Source organism: Protopterus annectens, chromosome 10.part0, assembly GCF_019279795.1.
Source record: "Protopterus annectens isolate FY-2018-M chromosome 10.part0, PAN1.0, whole genome shotgun sequence".
Lineage (NCBI taxonomy): Eukaryota > Metazoa > Chordata > Ceratodontiformes > Protopteridae > Protopterus > Protopterus annectens.
The window spans coordinates 614,555,921-614,580,369 of NC_056744.1; the positions used below are offsets into that span (position 1 = coordinate 614,555,921).

Sequence of the window (24,449 nt, forward strand, 5' to 3'; positions counted from 1 at the left end):
TACCTGGGAAAAGAGGAACTGGTTCTATCACTCCTTGGAACAGCATGTGATGAAGAACCAATGGAAATGAAACAGTCAGATCTGGAGGATGAAGACTGTCACCCTGGAAAGGAGGAATTTCCTGTCATTTCCATCTGTTACCTTGATGAATGATTTTCAGAACACATTTATCTGAAAGTATCTGTTGCCAAACAGAGAAAATAGAGATTCAGACTTTCTGGAAGAAAAAAGGGACCAAAGTGGAAGGGATATACAGGGTCTCTTGAATAGTCATCAGATTTGTTGTACTGTCCTTAGTTTTGGGAGGGTCCAGAGTTCTTTTTTGGAAATCCCTTGCTATTTCTTCTTAAACATCTGGTTATCTGTATTTTATCGAGACTGTTTATTCTGTTTTTTACCCAAACTGGATAAGGAGAGAGAAAATCCCTTTGGAAATTTGGAAAACAAGGACTGAAATATCTCCCTGGATCAGCTTGCCCCTTTCATCGCACTTTTTGATCACCTCTGCAACAGAAGGGAAAATCTCTATCCAAGGGAGAATTTAAAATCTCATTTTTAATATCATGTAGTAGGTTTAGGAATGCAGTCATGCAAACCTCCTCAAAACAGTACTAGTGGCCATAGCCCTGGAAACACTACCAAGAGAGTCATACACAAACTGTAAGCAATTAGTAGTAACCTGTGCAATAGAAGAAACTAAGATTTGATGTTGTCAATTTTCATTCTATCCTCAACTGTTAAGTTCAGATCTAATCCTTGGATCTGACTCAGCTGTTACTAAAGCTCATGGTAAACAAAAAAAAAAAAAATCTCAAGCTTCTCCCTTACCCATAATGCACCAACACCTAACATACCTTAGATCTCCTTTGCTGCCTTTTGGCGAAATATGTGGTTGCCATAGCTCTAGAGCTTCATCGTTCAGTATTTGAGATAAGTTAACATTTTTCCTTATAGTTAATCTTTTCTATCATACCCCTTACCCTTGTACTATTAGTATTTCTCCTATTATCATTGTTGGTATATTTTTCCTCCTTTTTTCTTCCTCTACATGATAGTGTACTTTATATTATCTTTGTTGGTAATTACTATTCCTCTTTACTATTTCCTGTAAAGAAAACAATATGTGTGTGTGTGTGTTGTTCTTTTTCTCTGTTGCCATTGGAATGGCAGAGAACAGTCTTTCGGGATTTAAAGAATGTTCCAAGCATGGGCACATGCTGCCTATTTCAGATGTCCACACTCTCTGTGTCTATTGTTGAGGCCTGCAACATCTTCAGGAAGACTGCACTATCTGCCGTAACTTTAATCCATGTGCATTGGTGGACAGAAAGAATACATTAATATTTATGGGTAGGTTGCCTTCTTCCTTTGGAGAGGCTGTTGCAGGGACTCAGTCCTCCAGGCAGAAGTCTAAGGAGTCAAAATCTCCTGTTCCTTCTACTTCCTTGGCTCTGTCCTCTGAGCCTTCCAGGAAGATGTCCAAATCAGATTCAAGGAGGTCTCACACCTCTTCCCCCTTGGATCTGAAGAGAAAGAGGATGTCGGATTCTACATCCTTGGATCCAACTAAGAAACTGTTGGATCTGACTGATCAGGATCCTATACTTTTGTCTAGGACCCAATATTCTCCATCAGTTGATTGTGTGCCTTCTAGGCTGCCTTCCCTTTTCTAGAGAGGTGCCATACAAAATCTCCTTCCCTGCCATCGTCTTGTTCATCTAGGAGTTTGACCAAAGAAGATGTGGATTGGATGATCAGGAAGTTTCTGTCTGTGCAGAACCAGATGGGTGTGTTTTCAGCACCTACAACTTCAGGTCAGGTAGCCCATCCATCGACCACTCCACCACCTCAAACTCCTTTTCCAATTCCCTTAGTTGCTTCAAAGTCCTTGGAACCTGGTCTTCCAGGTCTGTCAGGCTCAGATCCAAGGAAAACTTTATCATCGGGTCCGAAGCTGATTCTGAGTGCCATGGCTCCAGCTTTTTTTAGATCCAGAAAACTCTCAGAGCAGGAGCCTCCATGCTGAATCTGAGTCATTGGAGTCAGCTCTGAAGAATTCAGAGCCATCTCTGCACTTTGGTGCTTCAGCACTGGATAGCTCAGCTCTGACTGCCACCTTGGGGAGACAGCTTTTGGGAGTGGGAGTAGACAGTGGTCCAGAAGCCTGCCTTCTCAGCTCTGAGGTCTTCTCTCTCTCTCTGGCATGGTCAGCCTTCAAGGTTGTGAAGAGGGTTTTCTCTGCTTTGACAGGACTGATGGATCCAATCCCCTTGGATTTCCAATCCATCTCCCAGATGTCTCTGTGCTTACAGCCTCATCATTCAATGCCACAAGTCAGCCAGCCCGAGACCTCCAGACTACCCAAGCAGGGTATTATAGTGTCTGCCGATACCTCCCCAGAACATCCCATTGAGGAAGTCCCTAGGAAGATGAAGTGTAAGAGGAGGCATTTAGACTCTCTGCAAGAGTCAGTCACTGAGGATACGGACTTCAATGAAGGTGAAGTTTCCCCATGATCACCTCCAGAAGACATCTCATTCAGAGACATCCTTGAGATCCTGAAGCAGAGCAGTGGTTGGACTCCCAGAGCCCTTCATCTGAGGACTCAGTACTTCTGGAGGTGTTCAGAGCTGGCCCATCTACATCCTGGGTTAGTCCACCCACCGACAAGCTCATTAATTTGGTCTTTCAGCTGGAGTGGAAATAGCCTGACACAGTTGATCCGATATCCAGAAAGCCAGACTGGATTCTAGCTCCACCTTCGGAGAAGAAATTTTGGGCTGAAGGGACGTGAATACCATGGTCGTGGCAGTGGCCACCAAGAAGGAACTTGCTGAACAGAGTTCCTCTCTTCATCCCCCTAACAGGGAGTCTAGGACGGTGGACAATTTTGGGAAGCGTGTCTACTCTTCAGCAACCTTTGTCCTTAGGTCACTGAACTATTTGGTACATTTTACTAGGTTGCAAAGGGATTTGATGAAAGAACTTCCAACTTCCCTTTCAGGAATCATTTTTGCAGTGGCCTAATCATCTATGGCTTCTCAGCTGGCCACCTTTCAAACTACTTCAAATTCATCCATGAGGCTTATTTTGCATACAGCCTAAGGCACCTCAAGGGCAGCAGGTTCAGGCATTTCCATTAGGAGGCATACCTGGATGTGCTTCAGTGATTTGTGGAGCCCTTCAAGTCCTTGTTTGTCAGTGCTCCCTTTGGGTACTTTCTTTATTTGGCCCCAAAGTGAAGGAAACATTATCCAGGTGGGAGAAGGATGGAAAGACAGTCTCTGTAGTCGATGTACATTTATCGACCTCTCAAAGACCCTTGTCAAGGAATCAACGAGGTGGTCAGAAGAAATGGTTCAGGAAGTCCCAGGGTCCTTTCTAAGACATGTAGAGAAAGTTGCCTAGGGGCAGAGGGGGGGGAACTCTAATGGACGATGCCACTCCAGCAGCAGAGGAGGCCTACAAAACCAAGGGTCCAGAGATTCTTTCTCTTACAGACCCTACCAGCACTCCTGAAAGGAGGCCCAGTTGTCTTCCTCTGGAGGCAATTGGGGGGTCGACTATCCCTGCACCAGAGAGCCTGACTAGACATAACAAAAGATATTTGGGTGCAGAGGATTATTTCCAAAGGTTATATAATACCTTTTTCCCTTCCACATCCAACCCTACAAAAAATTCCCAACATTTCACCCAGTCAGAGGAAAGAAGCCACAATTCAAATATAATGGCTGTTAGAAAAAAAGAGTCATCCAAGAGGTCCTGCCAGACCAGATAGAATCCAAAACTTACTTAAGATTATTTTAAGTGGCAAAGAAAGCAGGAGATTGGAGACCAATTTTGGATCTCAGCAACATGAACAAGTCAGTTTGACACACAAAGTTTCAGATGGTCACAGTTCAGTCCATTCTCCCATTTTTTGGGCAAGGATGAATGGATGTGCTCAACAGACCTTCAGGATGCGTACTATCACATAAACATGAATAGACAATCCAGAAGGTATTTCCACTTCTGGCTGGGAGCCAGTAGCTACCAGTTCAGCGCTCTGACCTTTGGCCTCACCACAGCTGTCAGGGTGTTTACCAAATGCAAGACAGTAGTAGCAGCTCACTTAAGACTGCAGGGATTCCATGTGTTTCCATATCTAGACGACTGGCTTATTACTGCCCTGACCAGGCATCTGTTTATAAGGGAAAAAAATTAGATTCTCCAGACTTGCTCTCATCTGGGGGTATCCATAAATTATGACAAGTCTCACCTACAACCAACACAAAATTTGGAATTCATAGGAGCAGTTTTCAACATGAAGTCAATGATAGCTTCACGTCCTCTCTCGAGGGTACAGACTATCAGATTGCAGGTCAGAAAAATAATTTGCAGTAGCAAGATTTCAGCCTGCTTGGTCCTTCAAACTCTAGAATCAATGTCAGCAGAAATAACCTTAGTAGCTTTAGCCAGATTATATATGAGGATTCTTCAATGGATGCTAGCAACACAGTGGTCCATCCTTCACCTACCCATGTCAGCTCAAATAAGAATCACTCAGACATGCAAGAGAGAAACCAGGTGGTGGATTCAATCAGACCAGGTTATACAAGGCCATCCATTCATTCTCCCTCAGCCTAAGGCTATAGTGACCACAGATGCTTCCCAGCTGGGGTGGGCATCACTTTCTGGGGAAAACAGTCCAAGGCACTTGGTCCCCCAAAGAGGCCAACTTGCATATAGATGTCTTAAAGATGACAACAGTGCGCTTAGCATTGCAGGCCTTCCAGGATGCTCTATCTTCAGGGAAAACTGCTATTCAAACAGACAATATGTCAGCTGTTTGGTACATCAACAAACAAGGAGGTACCAAATCATACCCCTTGTGTCAAGAAGCAGAATTTGGCAATGGGCTATCTCATCCAACCGCTTTCTCACAGCAATGCACATTCCGCGGAAGTCCAATGCGATAGCAAATTGAGCAGGCACATTCTCCTACTTCACTAATGGTCTCTCAAAAAGAAAATGACACAAATTATTTTTCATCAATGGGGCCAGCCTTTCTCTGATCTTTTTGCTTCTCTCCTAAACAACACATGCAGCAGCTACTTTGTCCTAATCCCCCTACAGGGGAAACCACAGAGGGATGCTCTACTTCATGACTGGCCCCCGGTCTACTTTATGCCTACCCGCCAATTCCCTTAATTCTGAAATTTCTGCAGAAAGCTGCCAGGTTGAAGAGCAAAGTCAACCTCATTGCACCTTACTGGCCTCAAAAGTTTTGTTTCCCCTTCCTATGACCTCACCTTCTTTACCAACCTTGGATTCTGAATCAGATTCCAGATCTCCTGTCTCACCCGACAGGTATGATTCACCCAGACATTTCGTACCTCAAGCTTACAGCTTGGTTTCTCCAATTCTGTTAATAGCCGGACAACCAAAGTTCTCTTCCCCTGCTTGCCATATCCCTTTATCTTTCCATAAACCCTCAACACAAAATCTCTATTCAAGTAAATAAAAAGATTTCTTTACCGGGCACAACAAAATCATATTGACCCCTTTTTAGCTCTGATACATACCATACTTGCATTTTTAGCTTTACTATTTAAAAAAGGGGCTAGTTCTTCTACCACTAAGGTTTAGTTAGTAGCAATGTCTAACTTCCATATTGGACTTGATGGTTCTTCAGTAGCCTCTGCTAACCTGTGCAGAGCACTCTTCTTTTGAGACCACTGTTTAAAAACCCTACTCCACCATGGGATCTGAACTTGGTAGTGCAGGCATTAGTACATTCCCCTTTTGAATCAGCAGCTAAATGTGAGCTTAAATTTCTTATCTGGAAAAAAGAATTTATGATCTAACCATAACGTTTCATTTGTGTTGTTCATCTTCATTCATTCATTACTGATGGGTGTTGGTTCTGTCCTCAGAACCGAGTCGACCTGTAACAAGCTTGCGCCAGCCAAAAAACTCTGGAGCTAAGCTTTTACCCACAATGCCCTTCTCCCTGTTACCTTAGATTGAGTTTGCCGTTATAAGTAAAGCAGTGGCTGTCTCTGAGCAGAAACCCTAACGCAGGAGTTGGACCCAATTTGATCCCCCAGGAGCCTCTGGAGGGGGAAGGAGGGTGGGACGTAATGAATGAATGAAGATTAACAACACAGATGGAAAGTTATGGTAAGAACATAACTTCTTTATCTGATGTTGTTAATCTTCATTCATTCCTTACTGATGGGACAGAGTCCCTAGCTACTTTTAGTCCTGGGAGGCCCTTATGGAAGGATGTTCCTGAGCACCATTGAACCAAAGGACGTTCTTCCCCTGGAGGCCAAATCTAATTTGTAATGAGTGATAAAGGTACTAAGCTAACTGCCCATGCGAGCCATTTTAAAGCAGCCAATTTGGGAGACCCAACCCCAACCCATGCATTTGTAAGGTATTTGTAACAAACACCTTAGGCCACTCTCCCCCACCAACCAACCCTTATGACGCTCACTTCTGACACATTCATCATGAGGGATAGCCCAAGTTGCAGCCACACAAATTTCATTTAATGAAGCCTTTGCATGAAAAGCAACAGAAGTTGCTACTGATCTGGTAGAATGTGCTCTTACTTTGCTTTGTAGAGGGATTTCATTTCATTGGTAAATCAAGGATATACAGTTTTTCAGCCATTTGGACAAGGTTACTTTTGAGACAGGGTTTCCCAATTTTGGGCCTGAGTAGGACACGAATAGCTGGTCTGATTTACGTACTGACTTTGTTCTCTCCAGGTAAAAATGTAACTGTCTATGAACATCCAACAAATGGAGACAGTACTCTCTTTGTTTGAATAGTTGGGGAAAAAGACTGGTAGGTCAATCGCTTGATCAATGTCAAATCTGAGATAACCTTGGCAGAAAGGAAGGACTGGTCTGGAGTGATACTCTGTCTTTATGAAATACCATGTAAGGGCATTTAATACACAAGGCCTGAAGCTCCGAGATGCATCTGGCTGATGTGACAGCTATCAGAAATAGGGATTTCCGGGACAGGAACTTAAGGTCGCAAGTGGAAGCAGGTTCAAATGATGAATGTGTCAGGGATTGAAGTACTAGCGTCAAATTCCAAGGTTCAATGGATTCCCTAAAGGGTGGTCTAATATGTAAGACACCTTTTAAGAAAGTTTTGCAGAGATGATGGGAGATTAGAGATGAGTCTTGAAACCCATTACGGAAGATTGAGATGGCAGCTAAGTGTGCACAAATGGTTGAAGTTGCTGCTCCTGAATGGAGAAGACTTGATAAATAATCCAAACCCACAGTAACAGGGGATGAACAAGGGTCTAATTGTCTTTGTTGGGACCAAATAAGGAAACTTTTCCACTTGGTGAGAAAGATTTTCCTGGTGGATGGTTTAGGTGAAGCCAGAAGGATATCATGCATTGGAGAAGTAAGGTTATTCTGCCTGGCAATTACCAGAAGTGGAGAAACCAACCTGTCAGCTTGAGACTGGAGGTGTTTGGGTGAGACAACCCATGTGGATGCAAGATCAGATCTAGAGTTGGATACAAAATCCATGGGTGATCTATTAGATGAGACCAAAGGAAGGGAAACTAAACTTGTCGTGGCCAGTAAGGAGCAATGAGGATTACTCTGCTTCTCAGACAAAAGGATTTCTTTAGAAATTGGGGGATCAGGGAAAAGGGATGGTAGGCATACAGAAGACCCATGGAGCAATCGTGAGTCAGAGCGTCCCTTGGGGACTCCCCCTGCGGGAGAATTAGGGCAAAGTAGCTGCTGCATTTGTGGTTTGCTGGAGAAGTGAGTTGGTCGCAGCAAGGCTGGCCCCAGCGGCTTTAGATCTTCATCGCAATGATAGGATTGAGGGACCACTCATGAGGCAGTAAGATGCATCTGCTCAGCTTGCCTGCAATCATGTTGGAACTCCCAGGAATATGCGTTGCAGTCAGAAAGTGGTTGGAAGTTATCGCTCATTGTCAAATTCTCATGGCTTCTCGACACAAGGGTAGGACTTTTTTCACCCGACTACTGACATGTTGTCTGACTGAATAGCAATAGTCCCTGATAGAAGGATGGTTTGAAATGCTTGCAATGCTAGAAGCACCACCCTCAGTTCTAAGATATTGATATGCAGATGGGCCTCTATGTCTGACCAAGTGCCTTGGATTGTCTTACCCTGGTAAAGCCCCCCCACCCTATCAGGGAAGCACCCGTAGTCACTGTGAACCTGGGCTGTTGTGGGTAAAAGGGGCAACTCCATTGTAGTTTGTCTGGCTTCAACCACCACATTAAATCCTGCTTGCATTGCTGAGTTATCCATATTTGGGAGGACAAGGGATGCTGTAGCGGATACCACTGAGTTAGAAGGAGCCACTGAAGAATTCTCATGTGTAGTCTTGCCAAGGGCACTATGGTAATAGATGCAGTGATGGAAGCCAGGAGTTGGAGCACTGTTTGAAAAAGGACTAGGTTTTGATAGAGTTATCACTCGTATCTGGGGTCTTATTCTGTGTAGCCTGTGATCCGGAAGAGAAATTAGGCAAGCTTTTGCATTGAAATTCACCCCAATAAATTCTAAGTATTGAGAGGGAATCAGGTTGCATTTTCAACAGTTTACTAGAGATTCTACTAGTTCGAGTGTGTAGTTTAATGCTATCTCCAGTAGACACTTGCTGGGGGTGGTGAGGAGCCAATTGTCTAGATATGGAAACATCTGAAATTCTTGAAGTCTCAAGTGAGCAGTTACCACTGCCATGCATTTGGTGAACAATCTGGAGGCTGTAAAGAGTCTGAAGGGCAGCAAGTGGAATTGAAAGTGATTGGCCCCTAGCCGGAAGTGTAGAAATCTTTTGGAGAGCTTGTCCATTTTTATGTGGTAATATGCATCCTGAAGATCTATTGAGCACATCCAATCATCTTTCTCCAAGAAAAGGAGGCTAGACTGAACCATGACCATCAAGAATTTTTCCTCTGACAAATTTGTTTAGGATGCTGAGATCCAGAATTGGTCTCCATTCCCCCTTCTTTTTGGCATTAAAAAGAATCTTGAGTAGAATCCAGATCCTATCTGGCCTGGTGGGACTGTCTGGATGACTCTTTTTTGGAGCAGCTTTTGAATTTCTAGTGCTGCTGTTTCCCTTTGACTGAGTGGGACATCAGGAATACGACTTAGTGACCTTGGGTAAAGATTGAATGAGACATGATATCCTCTGGTCACGATCCATTGTACCCATAGATCCATTGTTATTGTTATTGTTAGCCAAGCAGAAAGCTGCAAAGAGGAAAGCAATCAGGCCGCTCCTCAGGAGCGCTGATATGGTTGTCCAGAGAAGGAATCTCTGGAGCCCTGGTTCCGTGAACCTCCTCTGCCCCTATAGGGGTGCCTTCTGGATGAGTTACCCCCTCTGCCCCAGGGAGTGTACTCGCCACATGTGTCACGGAAAGGACCCTGCAATTTCTTGTGCCACATCTTTCCACTGCTCTGGTTCCTAGAGTATGAACGCTGAGGAGTGGAAAATATATGCCCATGGCAGACAGGGTCTCACCGTCCTTCTCACACCTGGCCAATGTGTCCTTCACTTTTAGGCCAAATAGGGAAGAGGCCTCAACTGGGGCGTTAAGGAAGGAAGACTTAAAAGGGTCCACAGAACCCGCCACTCTGGCTGCTCCTTCAGTGGCATGAGAAATCAGGTGCATGGCAGAGTTGGATATGGATTCCAAGGTAGCTAACTGCAAGGCAACTTTGTCATGGACCTCGTCAGAAACAGCTCCTGCTAAGGTTTTGGAGAGTTCGGCAACTAAGTCTCTCTGAAGCCTGGTGAAGTGTGCCAGAAAATGCAAAGACTTAACCGAAAAGGTCGATGATGCAAAAACTCACTTCCCAAGTCTGTTCACTGCCGGAGACTCCCTGTTCAGGGGGTGGACAGTCTGGCTCTCCTCTGCCACTTCCTTTGTTGTGGCAGCTGCCACCACCATTGCATCCACTGGAAGACCCTTAGACCAATGAGGGTGTTGTTCAAGAGGGAATAACATTTTATCCGGCCTCCGTAGGATCAGTTCAATGGTATCAGAACTTTTCCAAGCACACTGCATGATGAGCTAAACCAGCTCATCTGCAGGTGGGGTCACCCAGAAAGTAGAGGGTTGAGCATGAAAAGCCTGCAGGAACACGGACTCCTCGGAGGAGGGGTTGGTGGGCTTCCAGTCACCCCTCTGTTTCAGTACTTCAATGATGTCTCCAAATGAGGCATCATCAGGGGGAAACTGTGGGGACCCCTCCCCTTCATTGTAGTCTGTGTCCTCAGTTAAAGACTGCTCAGGTGAGTCCCCATGCTTCCTCTTGCATGGTACTTCTTCAGTGCGGCTTCTTTAGAGGACTCCAAAGAAGGGGCACCCTGTGGTAGGGTATCCTGAGGCTCTTGTGCTCACTGTCCCAAAGCAGTGGCTTGTCTCAGCTGTGGCTCAGAGGAAGGACATATCTGGGGTTCCAACACCAAAGGCTTGCCAGCAGAGGTAAGGGCCCTCTCCATCTCTTGGAAAATTGCCCTGCCCAAAGAGGGATGGGAGCCCAGAACCGAGAAGGACAACCTCAGAACTGAGGTCACATCCCGCTTTGATAGGCCAAGGACGGAGCCTCAAGGGGACTCGGTACCGACAGTGCTCCTGGAACCGTGGCAGACAGCACCGTAGAAAGACTCTGAGCCATACCAGGTGCCAAGGAGCCCGCAGTCCAATACTGAACTTGAGGATGGCCCAGCTCCGAATGAGTCGAAAGCCAAAGGGATGGATCCAGGGCCACAGTGAGATCCACTAATGGCACCGGAGTGGGAACTGAAAAAGGCGTCAGTGCTGAATACTTCGAAGCCTGCAAGGAGGTCAAAGAGTAAGCTGGAGTCCATGGAGATAAATTCCCAGGTCCAAACGGGAATGGGATCTTAGACGGTGTAGCAATTCCTCTGGCTGTCAGCAGTTGGTCCACAAGACGCACCACGTACAGTCCGAGATGCTCTTGGTTGATCTCGTGGATATCCCCGACGGTGACTCTGGCTGTTCTAAAAAAGGGCTAAATTGCTGTCCCAGAAAAGGGTCCACTGAAGGGGAATACCAGGTCTGTGCAGCATGGTCTAATGGCACAAACGTCTCGAGTTTGGAGACTTGTGTGACAGAGGTGTCCAAACTTGGGGCAGACACTGCAGGTAAGGTCGATGCTTTGGATGAAACAGGTGCCGTAATCAGTGTGGACATCAAAATTTGTAGTTTTGTCAGGGTCAGTGCTGTAGACATAGTAGTCAGTGCCGAACTAGGCACCGTCAAAATGGTGATTGTTGACAGCACCGAGGACGGTGCCGAAGAGGCCGGTTTCGACTCTGGAGCCAAAGAAGTCATTTTTGGTATTTTTGGTCTTGGTTCCTGCTTGCTATCACCAGAGGGTGAAGAAGGAACCGAATGTGGTATTTTTTATGCTCTCTGTGCTCTTTCTTGGGAGGCAGTGAGCCCTCCTATGCAGAGATAGCCTCTGAGAAGGGTGTCTTAAGGAGGCCCTTCAAAATCAGTTTGCTTTTCCTTTCATTAAGAGTTTGGGAACTGAACCACAGACAAATAGAGCAAAGAGGCTGTACAGAAAGATGAGGAATTCCCAAACAATATACACAGGAAGTATGGGTATCACTATTAGACATTTTGAGACTGCACTCGTCACATTGTTTAAACCCCAATGCTCCTTTTTTTCAGACATGTTATCAAAAAAACACAAATATCCACCGATACAGAAAAAGGTAAAGAGGAAAGATTTTTTTTTTTAAGGTAGGAAAGCGAAGAGAAGGAGAGAAATACCAGCAATGGTAACAAAGATTACCACAGAGGGTAAAGTTAAAGGGTCATACCAACAATGGTACTAGAGATTACCATAAGGTATTTGAGGGAAAAATATAGAAAGGGATACAAAAAAATAGAGATAGATTGAGTAAAGAAGTTTAGAGTGAAATTTAAGGTCAACAAATACAAAAACACAGTTTTATATCAAAAGACTAAGTACGTAGCTGAGATCTGGCTTGACACAGCTTTACAGCTATGTGGCAAACGAGATCGGAGTTAACAGGGAGAAGGGCACTGAAGGTAAAAGCTTAGCGCGAGAGTTTTTTGGCTGGCACGAGCTTGTTACAAGGCTGACTGACACCCATCATTAAGGAATGAATGAAGATTATCAACATCAGATCTATCTTTCTAATAGCCATTACCTCAGCTCGAAGAATTTCAGAAATTCAAGCCTTGTCTTCAAAACCTCTCTACTTTATTTTTCATAAGGATAGAGTTACACTATGAACTTATGCTTCTTTCCTTCCCAAAGTGGTGTCAGAATCCAATATCAATCAATCCATTAATCTGCCAGTACTCTTTCCTAAATTCACAAACAAAAGTGAATACATGTTGCATTCAATGGCTGTTCACAGGCAATTAATTCTTTTACTTACATAGGTCCAAAAGAAATCATAAAAAAACAGACTAGTTGTTTGCTTCCTTTGCAGATTTGAAATTGGGTAAATCAGTTGTAAAAGTAACTTTAGGCAGATGGCTAACTGATTGTATTTCTTTTATTTATAACAAACTGGGCCTTACCTTACCAAAACCTGTAAAAGTCCATTCAACCAGGTCTATGGCAACTTCTTCAGTCTTTTTATACAGAGCTTCCATGGACAACATATGTGCAGCAGCAACTTGGGCCACTCCTCATACCTTTATTACTCATTACGAATTAGATCTGACCTTGAGGGGCAAAGCATCACTTGGTTCAAATGTGCTCAGGAATATCCTTCCTTAGAGTCTACCTGGGATTCTAGGTAGCAGGGGACTCTGTCCTAAAAGCTGAGGGTAGAATGAAAACTGACAACATCAGATAAAGAAGTTATGTGCTAAGCATAACGTTCCATCTTTGTGTCTATTTTCATTCTTCCTTAACTTCCGCCCACCAACCCCGTCCTTTATATCTACAAACGTCTAGAGGAATTTGATATTATAAGGACTCCACTGTCCTTTTGATTGAGCTCCTGATACAGTTTCTTCTATAGGACACGTACATTTTTATATATTCTTTATTTATTCATGTTAATGCATTCTACTTCTGGCAAAATCAGCAAACAAGATCTACGGTATGTTAGGGGTTGGTGCATTATGGGTAAGGGAGGAGCTCAAGAGCTTTTTTGTTACCGCGAGCTTTAGTAATGGTCGAGTCGGATCCGAGGATTGGATTCAAACCCAACAGCTCAGGAAGAATAAAATGAACAATACAGATGGGACATTATGGTGAGTACATAATGTCTTTTTATTTAGAGCACAGTTTTCCTTACAGGAAGGAACTGCAGGTAAAACATTCCTCATAGTTTCACAGTTTGTAAGAACAAACTTTGGCATATAAGCCTGACAAATCAAAATTCTGAAAATCAAAACTGCAGAAGTATACACTTTTTTCCCCATAGCTATCAATAATTTTCCCATCCTTATCAGAAAGAGTAAGATTGGAAATGCTTAGCAGCAATGGGATCAACTAAAGCGATAGCTGCTGGGTTAGGTTTGAGAATAGTGCATAAAAATTATAATAGACTGAGGAACTTTATACATCCTCATTTGCCTTTTTAGGGGCAGCTGGTTAACTATCACGAAAATTATAGTCAGTGACACACAGTCATCCTCTAAAGCTGAGGAATGGGTGTAAGTTCTGGAAAATCCTTCCCTAACAACTCATATTTTCTGATGGACTAAGAAATTTCAGTGTTCGCCCACTGAAAACACTGCCACATTTGAGCAACAGTCTCAGAGAAAGAGAACCCCCCCCCCCCCCCACACACACACACACACACAAAGGGAAAATCAGAAACTGAGCTATCCTCTGTATCTGAATTAGAAATCTGAGGGAAAAAACTGTATCCTTCTTTGCATCTTCCTCTTCAGATTCAGAATCTTGAATTTCTTCAGGAAAAGAATTCCTCTTTCTTTTACCAGAAACTGTTTTACAAGAAGGATCCATAAATTGCATTAAACCTTGAGCCAGACCGAGTAAACTCCCATGTCTAAGGAAATTTGAGGAGTAGCAGACGCATGTTTAGTTTTATTTATTACAGGAAGAATGGGGTCAACCATATTATAATGGCAGCAATAGTAGCTTCCCCATGGATGGGCACAGTATTCTGACACAACAGAAGCCTTCCATGTTCCCTCTCATAGGGCCGACAAAAGTGGCTCTCTATTGCCACTGACGGAGGCCCAACAGACATAAAGGACATGGCTAACCCCTTCTGTATAGTGGCTGTAGGTGCTACCTCAGAGGGATCCATGGTAAAAGATGAGCGATCTGTTGTTCAACAAATGGCCACAGCAGAGTCACCCATCTACGGTTGAGTCAAGATGCTATCCTGCTGTAGTGGCGAAGGCTGTTTGCATAACATTTTCGTTTTCTATCTGGAAGAAGGACCAACCATGGGACTGGTAGTCTGTTCAATGGTCAAGACGAAAATGGTGCCACTTTTCAGGTGAAGACAAATAGCAAATAAACACAATTTCTCCACAGAAAAAAAATGATTTTCTGTTACTTTAAGCAACATTCAAACTGATAGGAATAAAGAGCTCACCCATTTAAAAGCACGATACAGTCTCATAACAGTCCATTAAAGCACAACAATCCTAAAATAACTTTCCTGTTGTGGAAAGTGATGAAGCACTAACATTATTTAGGAAATGGAAACCCATACAGCTAAGGCTATTGCAGCAGTGATCAGGGTGATGAACATTACTTAATTTTCCAACAAAGTAACAGACTCCCTCACCTCTGAGGTTGTACAAATGCATGATTACACAGTGACAACAAGATCACTACTTCCTACAACATCACAGTATATTGAAATGCAAAAAATAAATGAGCTCAACACAAACATTGGACAAAACAAAAAGAAACCAGAAAAGTGTTTATTTGGTGAGGGGGGCAAGGCACTCTGCATTCCCTGCACAAGTCCTTTAATTACATACACTAACTCTCTTCAACCACAGAAAAAAGGCTAACTGAATGAGAATTTAAAACTGTTCTCATTCCCTGCTTGCAGCTTCTCACACCTGGAAAGCAAGAAGTCAAACTGTATCCAAAGTCCACAAACAACACATCCTACTTAAACTATTGTGCTATGCTATAACATTTCCTCAGAAACAAACATTCTGTGTATGCAACACAAAGTATAAATGCTGAAAAGCAAAACAATCAATATAATACCCAAATTCACTACAAAGGTACTTTAATGTTTGCAGCTTGACATTCAGTGACTTAAAACTCAGACAAATCTGTGTCCTACCAGGTTGCAGAACCTTGGGATTTGTATATTTAACTTAAAAGAATTGAAAATAATACTTTCCTCCAGTGTGGCACAGACCATTACTGTCACATTCAGTAATCTTTGGTGACTACAGTTAATTGAAATCAAGTAGTCAAAAAGTGTTATCATGTTAAATCAGTAGTCAACTTAATGGGCTAACAAAGAGGATGGACAAAGTACAAAAAAATATATCTGTAGAAATTCAACTGGACAAAAGTTAATAAATGTTCACTAAGTTTGAAAAAGAAATCCAGTATAGTTTTCTATGGAAGTTGCCATAAAATCTTTCATTAACTTACAATTGATTCATCATAGGTTGGACCATGTTAAAAATTGACACAAGGACAATGGATTCAAATTATATGTTAAAAAAATACAGTTTAGTTAATTTTGATAAATCTTTTTCCACATCATACAGATGACAAACACCCAATCAGTCAGACACTGTTGTAAGAGATCTATGCACGCCGCTGCAGTAGTTAGGAAAGCCTTCTATCTGTCTCAAATAATTTCCTCTAAGTTCAAAGAAGTTCTAATGTCCCTTTACTTATATCTCATTACATATATTGTTGAATATAATGTCCTTTATATCTAAACATACAACTCAACAGAGGTTCCAAACTAAAAGGATCACCAGCCTCAAAAATCTTGGTTATTAGACAATCTAACAACACTCTCTTTATACTCAGTTTCATATAATCTCCTCCGTAAAGATCTATGTCTAGCCTTTTGAGTCAAGAAAGATCCAGTCTAGCTGACATTCTATTCCTTCAGATAACAAGCAGTTCAACAAATACCAGGTGAAAGGAACCGAACCTTCATCAACAAATAAATAAGGCATGCTAACCTGAGAGAGTTATATCCCAGCATATCCCCCACCTCTAGGACAAACTTGCTGTACATGTCAAGCACAGTAGTACCCTTGCCACCTTCAAAGTAAAGCTAGTTAACTGGATGGGCAGTCTCAAATTCTCTCCAGGTCTATCTTGTACTGCCCCTCCTTGAGGCTGGAGTGGTGGGAGGTCATTTTTGAATATAGATTACTGGCTATGCTTGTAGTAGTCTGCAGACTGATTGCCAAGAACTTGCTCATGAACCTAATCACAAATCAAAACATACCATATAACCATGACTTCTCATATATTTACAGGCCAGCAATTAAGTTTTTTGAATATACATAGCAGAAGTGTAAACTAGACATCAAAAGAAACAGCACTACATTTTCTTCAAGAAATGGCTGGCTATATCAATGTATCAAGCCTGGCTAACTCTCTCTAGAATGTGTAAAAATCTGTTAACCATCTTACTGTGTAATTTAATTTAATCCTGACTTCCGCTCGGGATTAACTCTAACCTGTGGAACTTGTTTAACTTGCTTACTTATGTAATCACTGTAAATAGTCTGTTTGTAATATGCAATGCTGGTATTATGTAATGCTGTATCTGCTTACCCTTGGAGCTTTTCTCCCTGGGCCTCCACTGAAAATGGACATGCATCCAGTCGGACTATCCCGATCAACAAATGTAAAATAAAATTAAATAAATAAAATAAATAAATGAATTTCAACAAATTAAGAGTTAAGACCAATTACCATCCTTTTACTGATCAGTCAGTCAACAAAATTCCATCTGGCAACCAAATATGTAGTTAAACTTTCAGCCTTTGTAACAAACAAATAGGACATAAAATGACCAGAAACCACAAACACAATTCCTCTGTTTTTTTTATCCTTAGTGCTTGAAACAAAATTTGTAGATCTGAAATTTGATAGTAATTTCTGAAGCATTAAGTGATTCTTTTACACAGCGTAATTGTATTTGTGCTACTTTTCTAAATGGTATCTCTAGTATCTCTACTCAATAGGCAGGTCTCCAGGCAGTAATTTGCCAGACTGGATCTTATAATTTGGACGGGTTTTTTTAATATTTGGTCATACTAGTTATTTTATAAAATTGCCACCATATGCCACAGAGTTTAATTTTTTTTATATATCTAAACAAGTCCTTACCACTTTCTCTTTGTATACAACATATTTTAACCACTTAAAGTCTTGTGGTTTAAAGCCAGTCAGGACAAAGATGGAATCTTTCTCATATAGCTCTGGTCTCTGGAAGGCACCTTCTGGGTACGTAAGTCGGAGTGTTGTTTTAGAACCTACATCTTTCTCAAAGCCTTTCACTGGGGCACCATTCAACCTGCAAACCAAGAAAAAGAGACAGAGAGACAGACAGAGTAAAGAAAAATCAAAGTTATGTTTTATGGGAATACACAAGAAATTATTTACTTTGCACTATGGTATTTCCTAATGCTGTGTTTACGAGGATAAGCCCACTATGCAGACAGGACTGAATTAGATCACACCTGGAAACCCAAGTCTAGATGTCATCATAACCACTTATCAAATGACTTGTTGGTAGCAATCTAACCTACTTATTCCTTATTACTTCTCATATCTAATTCTGTGTTATAAAAGTACATTTACTGAAAACAAAATGATGGTTAATTGTGCATCTTAGACAAATTAAAGATGACTATCAGCTTGACAACTTCTAGCTACTCCTCCTAATTCCTCTTCTGTAGAAATGTGCTCATAATTTAGCCCACTCCCATCATCAACTTACAGGAAACATCTAGAAAGACAAGGATGCAAAATTAAACAAAGCACACATTTGTCACAGTTTATGATCATCCTATGTATTATTCAATCTTCTATGGATGTTAGCATAAGTGAATTTAGCCCCAAGGAAGGGAAACTTACAGGTTTCATATAAATCAAAGTTATGTACTTAACATAAGAATAGATCCATGTTGTCTTATTTACTTTTACATCAACCATTGGGACTCTGATCTAGTTCTCAGCACCTCCAAACGTGTGGATCCAGGGGCTATGACTCCACCCCTACCCATAATCCCTCACCACCTTCCTTCTAATATTTGACAATACTACTACACTGTGACAACACTAAACATCATAAGCTAAAGCACATAACTCTTGTAGAATCAGCTCAATTTCCAAGAAAGAAAATGTCAATTTAGAAGGGTAAAGGGATGCTGAGCTACATGAAAATTGAATAATGGGGATCTATCATTACAATAAGTACATAATTTTCATATCAGATGTTGTCCATTTTCATCATGTTTGCCTAATATTTGACAATACTACTGCACTGAGACAACACTAAACATCATAAGCTAAAGCAAATGACTCTTGTAGAATCAGCTCAATTTTCAAGAAATAAATAAGACAATTTGGAAGGGGAAAGGGGGAGGGATGCTGAGCTACATGAAAACTGGACAACAGGGATCTATCATTATGCTAAGTACATAACTTTCATATCAGATGTCCATTTTCATCATTTTCAACCACTGGAACAGATTCTCCAATTACTGTCATCTTCATTGGCCTCAAGGAAGGACATTCCAGAGCACCACAGGGCTGAAGGACGAGAGAGACCTGGACTGTACATCTAACTTAGAATGAGACACAACTGTATGAGCTGTTGACCAAGTGCCTGTTGCACATATTTCATCTATGTGTAATTGTTTTTGAAAAACTGTAGAAGCTGGCATTGACCTCATTGAGTGTGCTGTGGGCTTTTTTGTTAATAACTTTCCTGACAGTTCATATATGTAATGCAATCAGACAGCCACCTAAATAACAAGGATTTTGTAACTCCATGACATACTTTTGCTTTTGAAAATGCCACAAAGAGCTGGTTTAATTTTCTGGTTTCTTTTGCTCTTTGTAGCTGCCAATGGACATCCAATAAGTGAAGGATATACTCTCCTTTGTTAGACTTAGAGAATTTTGGAAAAAAATACTGGAAGATCAATCGACTGTTTCCAACTAGATTTGATTGCCACCTTGGGGATAAAGAAAGGATTAGGCCTCAAGGATACTCTGTGTTGGTAGAAAACCAAGTAAGAAGGTTTAGAAGATAACAATTGTAGCTCTGAAATCCTCTTGGCGGATATAATCACTACCAAGAATAAGGTTTTCCAGGATAAGTATTTTAAATCCACTGTCGCAGCTAACTCAAAGGGATGTCTTGTGAGAGTCTGAAGTCCTAATTAATGTCCTATGGGGGCACAATATTACAGATAGGAGACCTGAGATGGAAGGTACCTCTAAGAAAAGCCATAGCAACTTTAATAGCTGCTACAGGTGTGTGGTACTGGTCGACATGAAAGATGGACATTGTAGCTAGTTGTGCTTTTATAGTAGAGAAGCTAGCCCTATTATGAAACAGTTCTGATGAAAATTCTAAGATCTAGGTAAGAGAAGAAGAAAAGAGATTTAAGCCTTTAATGGAAGCCCAGCATGAAAATCGTTTCCATTTACTACTGTATATTTTTCTGGTGCTTGGTCTCTGAGAAGCCTTCAAAATGTGGCCTACCCAATCTGAATACCTGGGATCTCTAGCCACTGTTAGAAATGGATTAACTAAGTGGTCAGCTTGATGGTTAAAATGTGGGGGAGAGGGAGCCCAGAGGGATGGGACAGAAGATCCAGCCTGATGGCCAGTGTACATGGCAGACACAGTAGGTGAGGCCACAGATGGAAACCATACTGGTTGAGGCCAAAGGGGGGCAATGAAAATCATGTTTGCCTTGCATCAAGTTTCTTTCTGAATGAATTTTGGTATGAGGTGAAAAGGGGGAAAAGTGTACAAAAGTCTGGGGGCCAATGATAGACTACAGTGTCCCTTGGTGCTTCCCGCTGTGGAGGGAGAAGGGCAAAGTAACTTCTGCATCTGAAACTGAGGTTGGATGCAAACAGATCACAGCACGGTTGGCCCCAGTGGCTGAAAATTTCTTTCACCTCTGAAGGACCACTAGCGAGGAAGAAGAATATGTCTGCTCAACCTGTCTGATAGAACACCGGCTTTCCCCAGAATGCGCACTGATATTAGAAATCAATGAAAGGTGATAGCTCACTGCAACACCCTCATGGCTCTCAACAAAGGAGGTATGATCTTGTCCCTCCCTGTTTGTTAAAATACCAAACTACAGCCACGCTGTATGTACAGTCTTGAAATGCCTGCAGTGCATTCAGGGCTGCTCTCATCTCCAGGACATTGATGTGAGATTGAACCTCTGAGGGTGAACAATCCTCATGGTGAAGGTAGAGAAAATGGGTGAGTCCACAATCAGCTGTGAAATTTGCATACACTGGAAATTCTGATGGGAGTTTTCTTGGATTGAATGGTTTGAGGCCACTGGACAGAAAGAGTCCATTGTAGAACTCTTATGTGAAAATGAGCAAATTGGACAAGATGCATCATGGAAGCCATCAGACCTAGAGGTTTCCACACTAACTTTGCTGGAAGAGTCATGCAAGAAATTAGCTGGTAGCAATCTGTCTGAGAACATTTACTCTGGTCTTTGGAAGGAAGGCTGCCTGTAAGGAGATATCTAGGTGGCAACCAATGAAACTTATACACTGGACTGGGGTTATTTGACTTTTGGAGAAATTCGCTGTTATACCCAAAAGGTGGAGCAACTGAAACAAATTGTCCCCCGTTTGCAACAAATAATCCTTGGCTGATGCGGTGAGGAGCCAATTGTCTAGATGTGGGAACACTTGTAACTCTTTGAACCAGAGGGTGACTGCTGCCATTCACTTGTTGAACACCGGGGGGGGGGGTGTTCAGTGGTGAGAATGAATGGCAGAGCCTGAACTGGTAGTGACTGGATCCCAGCCTGAAAAGGAGAAACCTCCTGGATTGTCTATCTTTATATGACAGTAAGCATCCTGAAGGCCTACTGAGCACATACAAAAGTCCTCCACTAGCAAGAAAAGAATGGACTGAAAAATGACCATTCAGAACTTGGTCTTTTTCAATAGGTCCCCTTTTTTCTTTGGAACTTTAAAGAAGCTTGCATAGACCCTGACCTATCTGGTCTGGTGGGACCTGTTGAATGACTCTCTTTTCTAGCAGACAGTTGACTTTTGCTACTGTGGATTCCAACTTATGGGGTAGCACTTAAGGAATCCTCAACTTCTGTTTGTGTTTTTCCATAAAGGGTATTCTGCATCCTCTAGTGACTATCTTTAATACTCAGATGTCTGAAGTGATGGCCTGCCAGGTAGATGGGTGTAAGGAGATGCACTTCCAACTACCTCCAGACTGTGGCAGTTGGGCAACCTCTCAGGAGCGCTGGAAGGGTTTGTCTAAGAAGGGACCTCGAAATTCCTGATTTTGAAGTTTATCTGTACCGCTAGGGGAATGTTCATTGTATACATTACCTCTTCTGCCTCTGGAAGGCCTGTCAGAGTGAGTGTCCTGGGTAAAACCCTGTGATTTTTTTAAACCACATCTTCTTGAGCCCTATCTGATTCCTTGAAAAGGACCTCTGAGGGGCTGAGAAATGGATGCCTATGGCAAACCGAGTTTTACCATCTTGTTCACTCCTCTTTAGAACCTCTTTTACTTTTAGTCCAAACAAGGTGGATCCATCAACTGATGCATTTTCGAATGACATCTTACAGTTCTCCACAAAGTCACACAACTGCATCCAGCCATGGCATCAAATAGCTACACTAGTGCTTGCTGCCCTGAGCACTTTATCAGCTGCACTTGAAAGCAGATGCATGGAAACGTTGGAAGCAGAGTTCAACGTAGCCAACTGAGACTCTGTCATTTTCTGGATATCCCCTGGTAAGGCACCTAAGACAGAATCATAAAGCTCCTTAGTCAATTCTCTCTCTCTCTGGAAATGAGTCATGTGAGCTAAGTAGTTCAGCGCTCTGATCGAAAAGATTGCTGAAGCATACGTCCATTTAATGAATCTGTCTAAAGCCCTGGAGTCTATCAGGGGGATGGACAGATGAACTCTCATCTGAGAGTTTCTTCTTTGTGGCTGCTGCCACGATCATAGAATCAACAGGGGGACTTTGCTCCAGTATGCTTTATCCTTAGTTGCTGAAAGTATTTTGTCAGGTCTCTTCAGAATAGGCTCTGTGGTATCTGGTTCTTTCCACGCCTCACACTTTGTGTTAAGATCTATGAGAAGGTGAGAAGGAGATATCAGCAAAGCAGTAGATGAAGCAGCCCAAGAGCTTCCAGCCACAGAGTTTCCTCCTGGGAAGGTACACCGGTGGACCAACCTCCTCTCTGTTTTAGCAGCTCAAGGATCTCACCAAAGGTGATGTCTTTGAAAGGAGATCTGGCAGAGCCATCCCCTTCATTGAAGTCTGTGTCTTCAGTGACTGATTCAGAGGACAAATCCATGTGCTTCAGCTTGCACATCCGTTTTCTCAAACCTGTTATTGTGGGTCTTCAATGGTCAGTTCAGAATCAGATTGGGATATAAAACAGAATACTTCCCATGTTGTTTTTGAGGCTGACTATCCATGTGGAGCAGAATGACTGGAATGAGAAACAGTTCCACTGTGAGGTGGAGTTGAATCCATACCAGCTGAAGGAAAGTCTTCTCTGCCTGACAGAACCCTTTTAAAGGCCTTGAAGGATGAGCCCAAGATTGTAGCTGGAGTGGCCATCTGATGAATAGCAGTCAAGAATTCCCTCCTGGATACAATCTGAATTGACCCTGAAATCAATCTTGTAGCTATCAACAGCCGGAGTACTCAAAGGAAGAGATGGATCAGATAACTCTGAAACCGATCTATCCTCAGAGGCTCCCAAGCTTTGAAGTTTCAGCTCTGAGAGTCTTCTCGCTCTGATGTTGAGAGAGTACCATGGAAGGTGTTGAAGCTGGATGAGCTGTCACCACCAATGGAGTACCTCTGGGAGAGTCAGATCCAATGAATGCTGACCAGAAGGTGGGTTTGGCAGTGGAGCTTTGGAAAGAGGGGAAAGAGTGTCTGGAACATATCTCAGATGGGTTTCTATTACAGGAGTGAATGCTAGAATTAGCGAATGCTCATTTGTTGAACCCAAATGCATGAAACCACAGAATATCGAAGGAAAGGATCATTGAATTTCTTCCAAGGGGAAAAAATTTGCTGGCCATTCTCTGGACTTTGCTGTTTTCTTCACTGTGGTGCCATCTCAGAGTTGGTATATTTAAGGTGGGGGAGTGTAGAGGGCACAGCCCCTACATCGGGGGTTAGGGGAGTGTAGGCCCCTCACTTTATGTTGCCTGTAAATTTTTTTTTTTTGGATCAGCGAATTTTTATTTTTATTACTCATTAGAAAGTGGATTTGGCCTCCAGGAACAGGGCTTCCTCTGGGTCCACTGTTCTGAAGAGTATTTTCCCTTGAGCCACCCTATCACCTTCTTTATGAATGAAGGCAAGATAGGAAAACATAACATTAAGAAGTTATGTACTCACCATAACATTCCATGTTTGTTGTCCATCTCACGTTCATTCTTGCGTCCCACCCTCCTTTCCCCAGCCTTCACTCCTGGAGGATCAAGAGGTCTCACAAAATTGGAAATTCATGTTCTCTGACTCTCTTCCTTAGCTCCTTTAGTAGACATGTTTTTTATGTAGGTACTACAAGTTTCATATTTGCAAACAAGATCTGGGTAACCTTCCCAAGGCATGATGGGATAGGGTATAGCCTCAAGCTGGTGGAAGCTCTCAAGCTTTAGTATAGGCCGAGTCGGAATTGATTCTCGGTTCCGAACCCATCCAGCAATGAAGGAAGGCAAGATAGGACAACATATCATCAAGCTTCTTCCACATTTATATATCATCATTAAAACAACACACAGACAATAAAAATCCTTTCACAATCAATTAATTAGAACAGAGCAAAATATTATTCAGTCTTAAAGGTACAACATATAAATTACTTAAGAAGTGGCTTTTTGATTTCTCATTGTTTTATGAGTACTGCTTTACTTTGACTCTGTTTTTTATTTTGTTTGAGTCTATAACTGAGCAGTTCTTTGTGAACATTACTAGTAGTAAGGCCAGACCAAAGAAAAGGCCTCTGAAATAAAATTAGGTCAATCCTGTAGATCAGAGTGCAGCGTGTGTGCACTATGTCTTTAAGAAGTATGCAAGGCTGTGTGTGCATATATATATTCCAGACATGTGCAATCCCTAGTCCCATTTTGAAGAAGCAGCCAGTGTGTAAACATGTATGATCACAGCAGTTCGTTTGTATATAAGTTACTTAGTCATAGTCAAAT

At 42.3% G+C, this 24,449-nt stretch overlaps 1 protein-coding gene across 1 annotated transcript in view; it reads right to left on the bottom strand.

Annotated features, from left to right (window-relative positions):
- Nucleotides 1–24,449, bottom strand: part of ST3GAL3 (ST3 beta-galactoside alpha-2,3-sialyltransferase 3) — a 3,995,325-nt gene that overhangs the window by 1,355,104 nt on the left and 2,615,772 nt on the right. Inside the window, exon 9 of the mRNA XM_044085443.1 lies at nucleotides 17,350–17,536. Coding sequence (XP_043941378.1) covers nucleotides 17,350–17,536 — 187 coding nt within the window. The remainder of the gene's footprint in view (nucleotides 1–17,349; nucleotides 17,537–24,449) is intronic.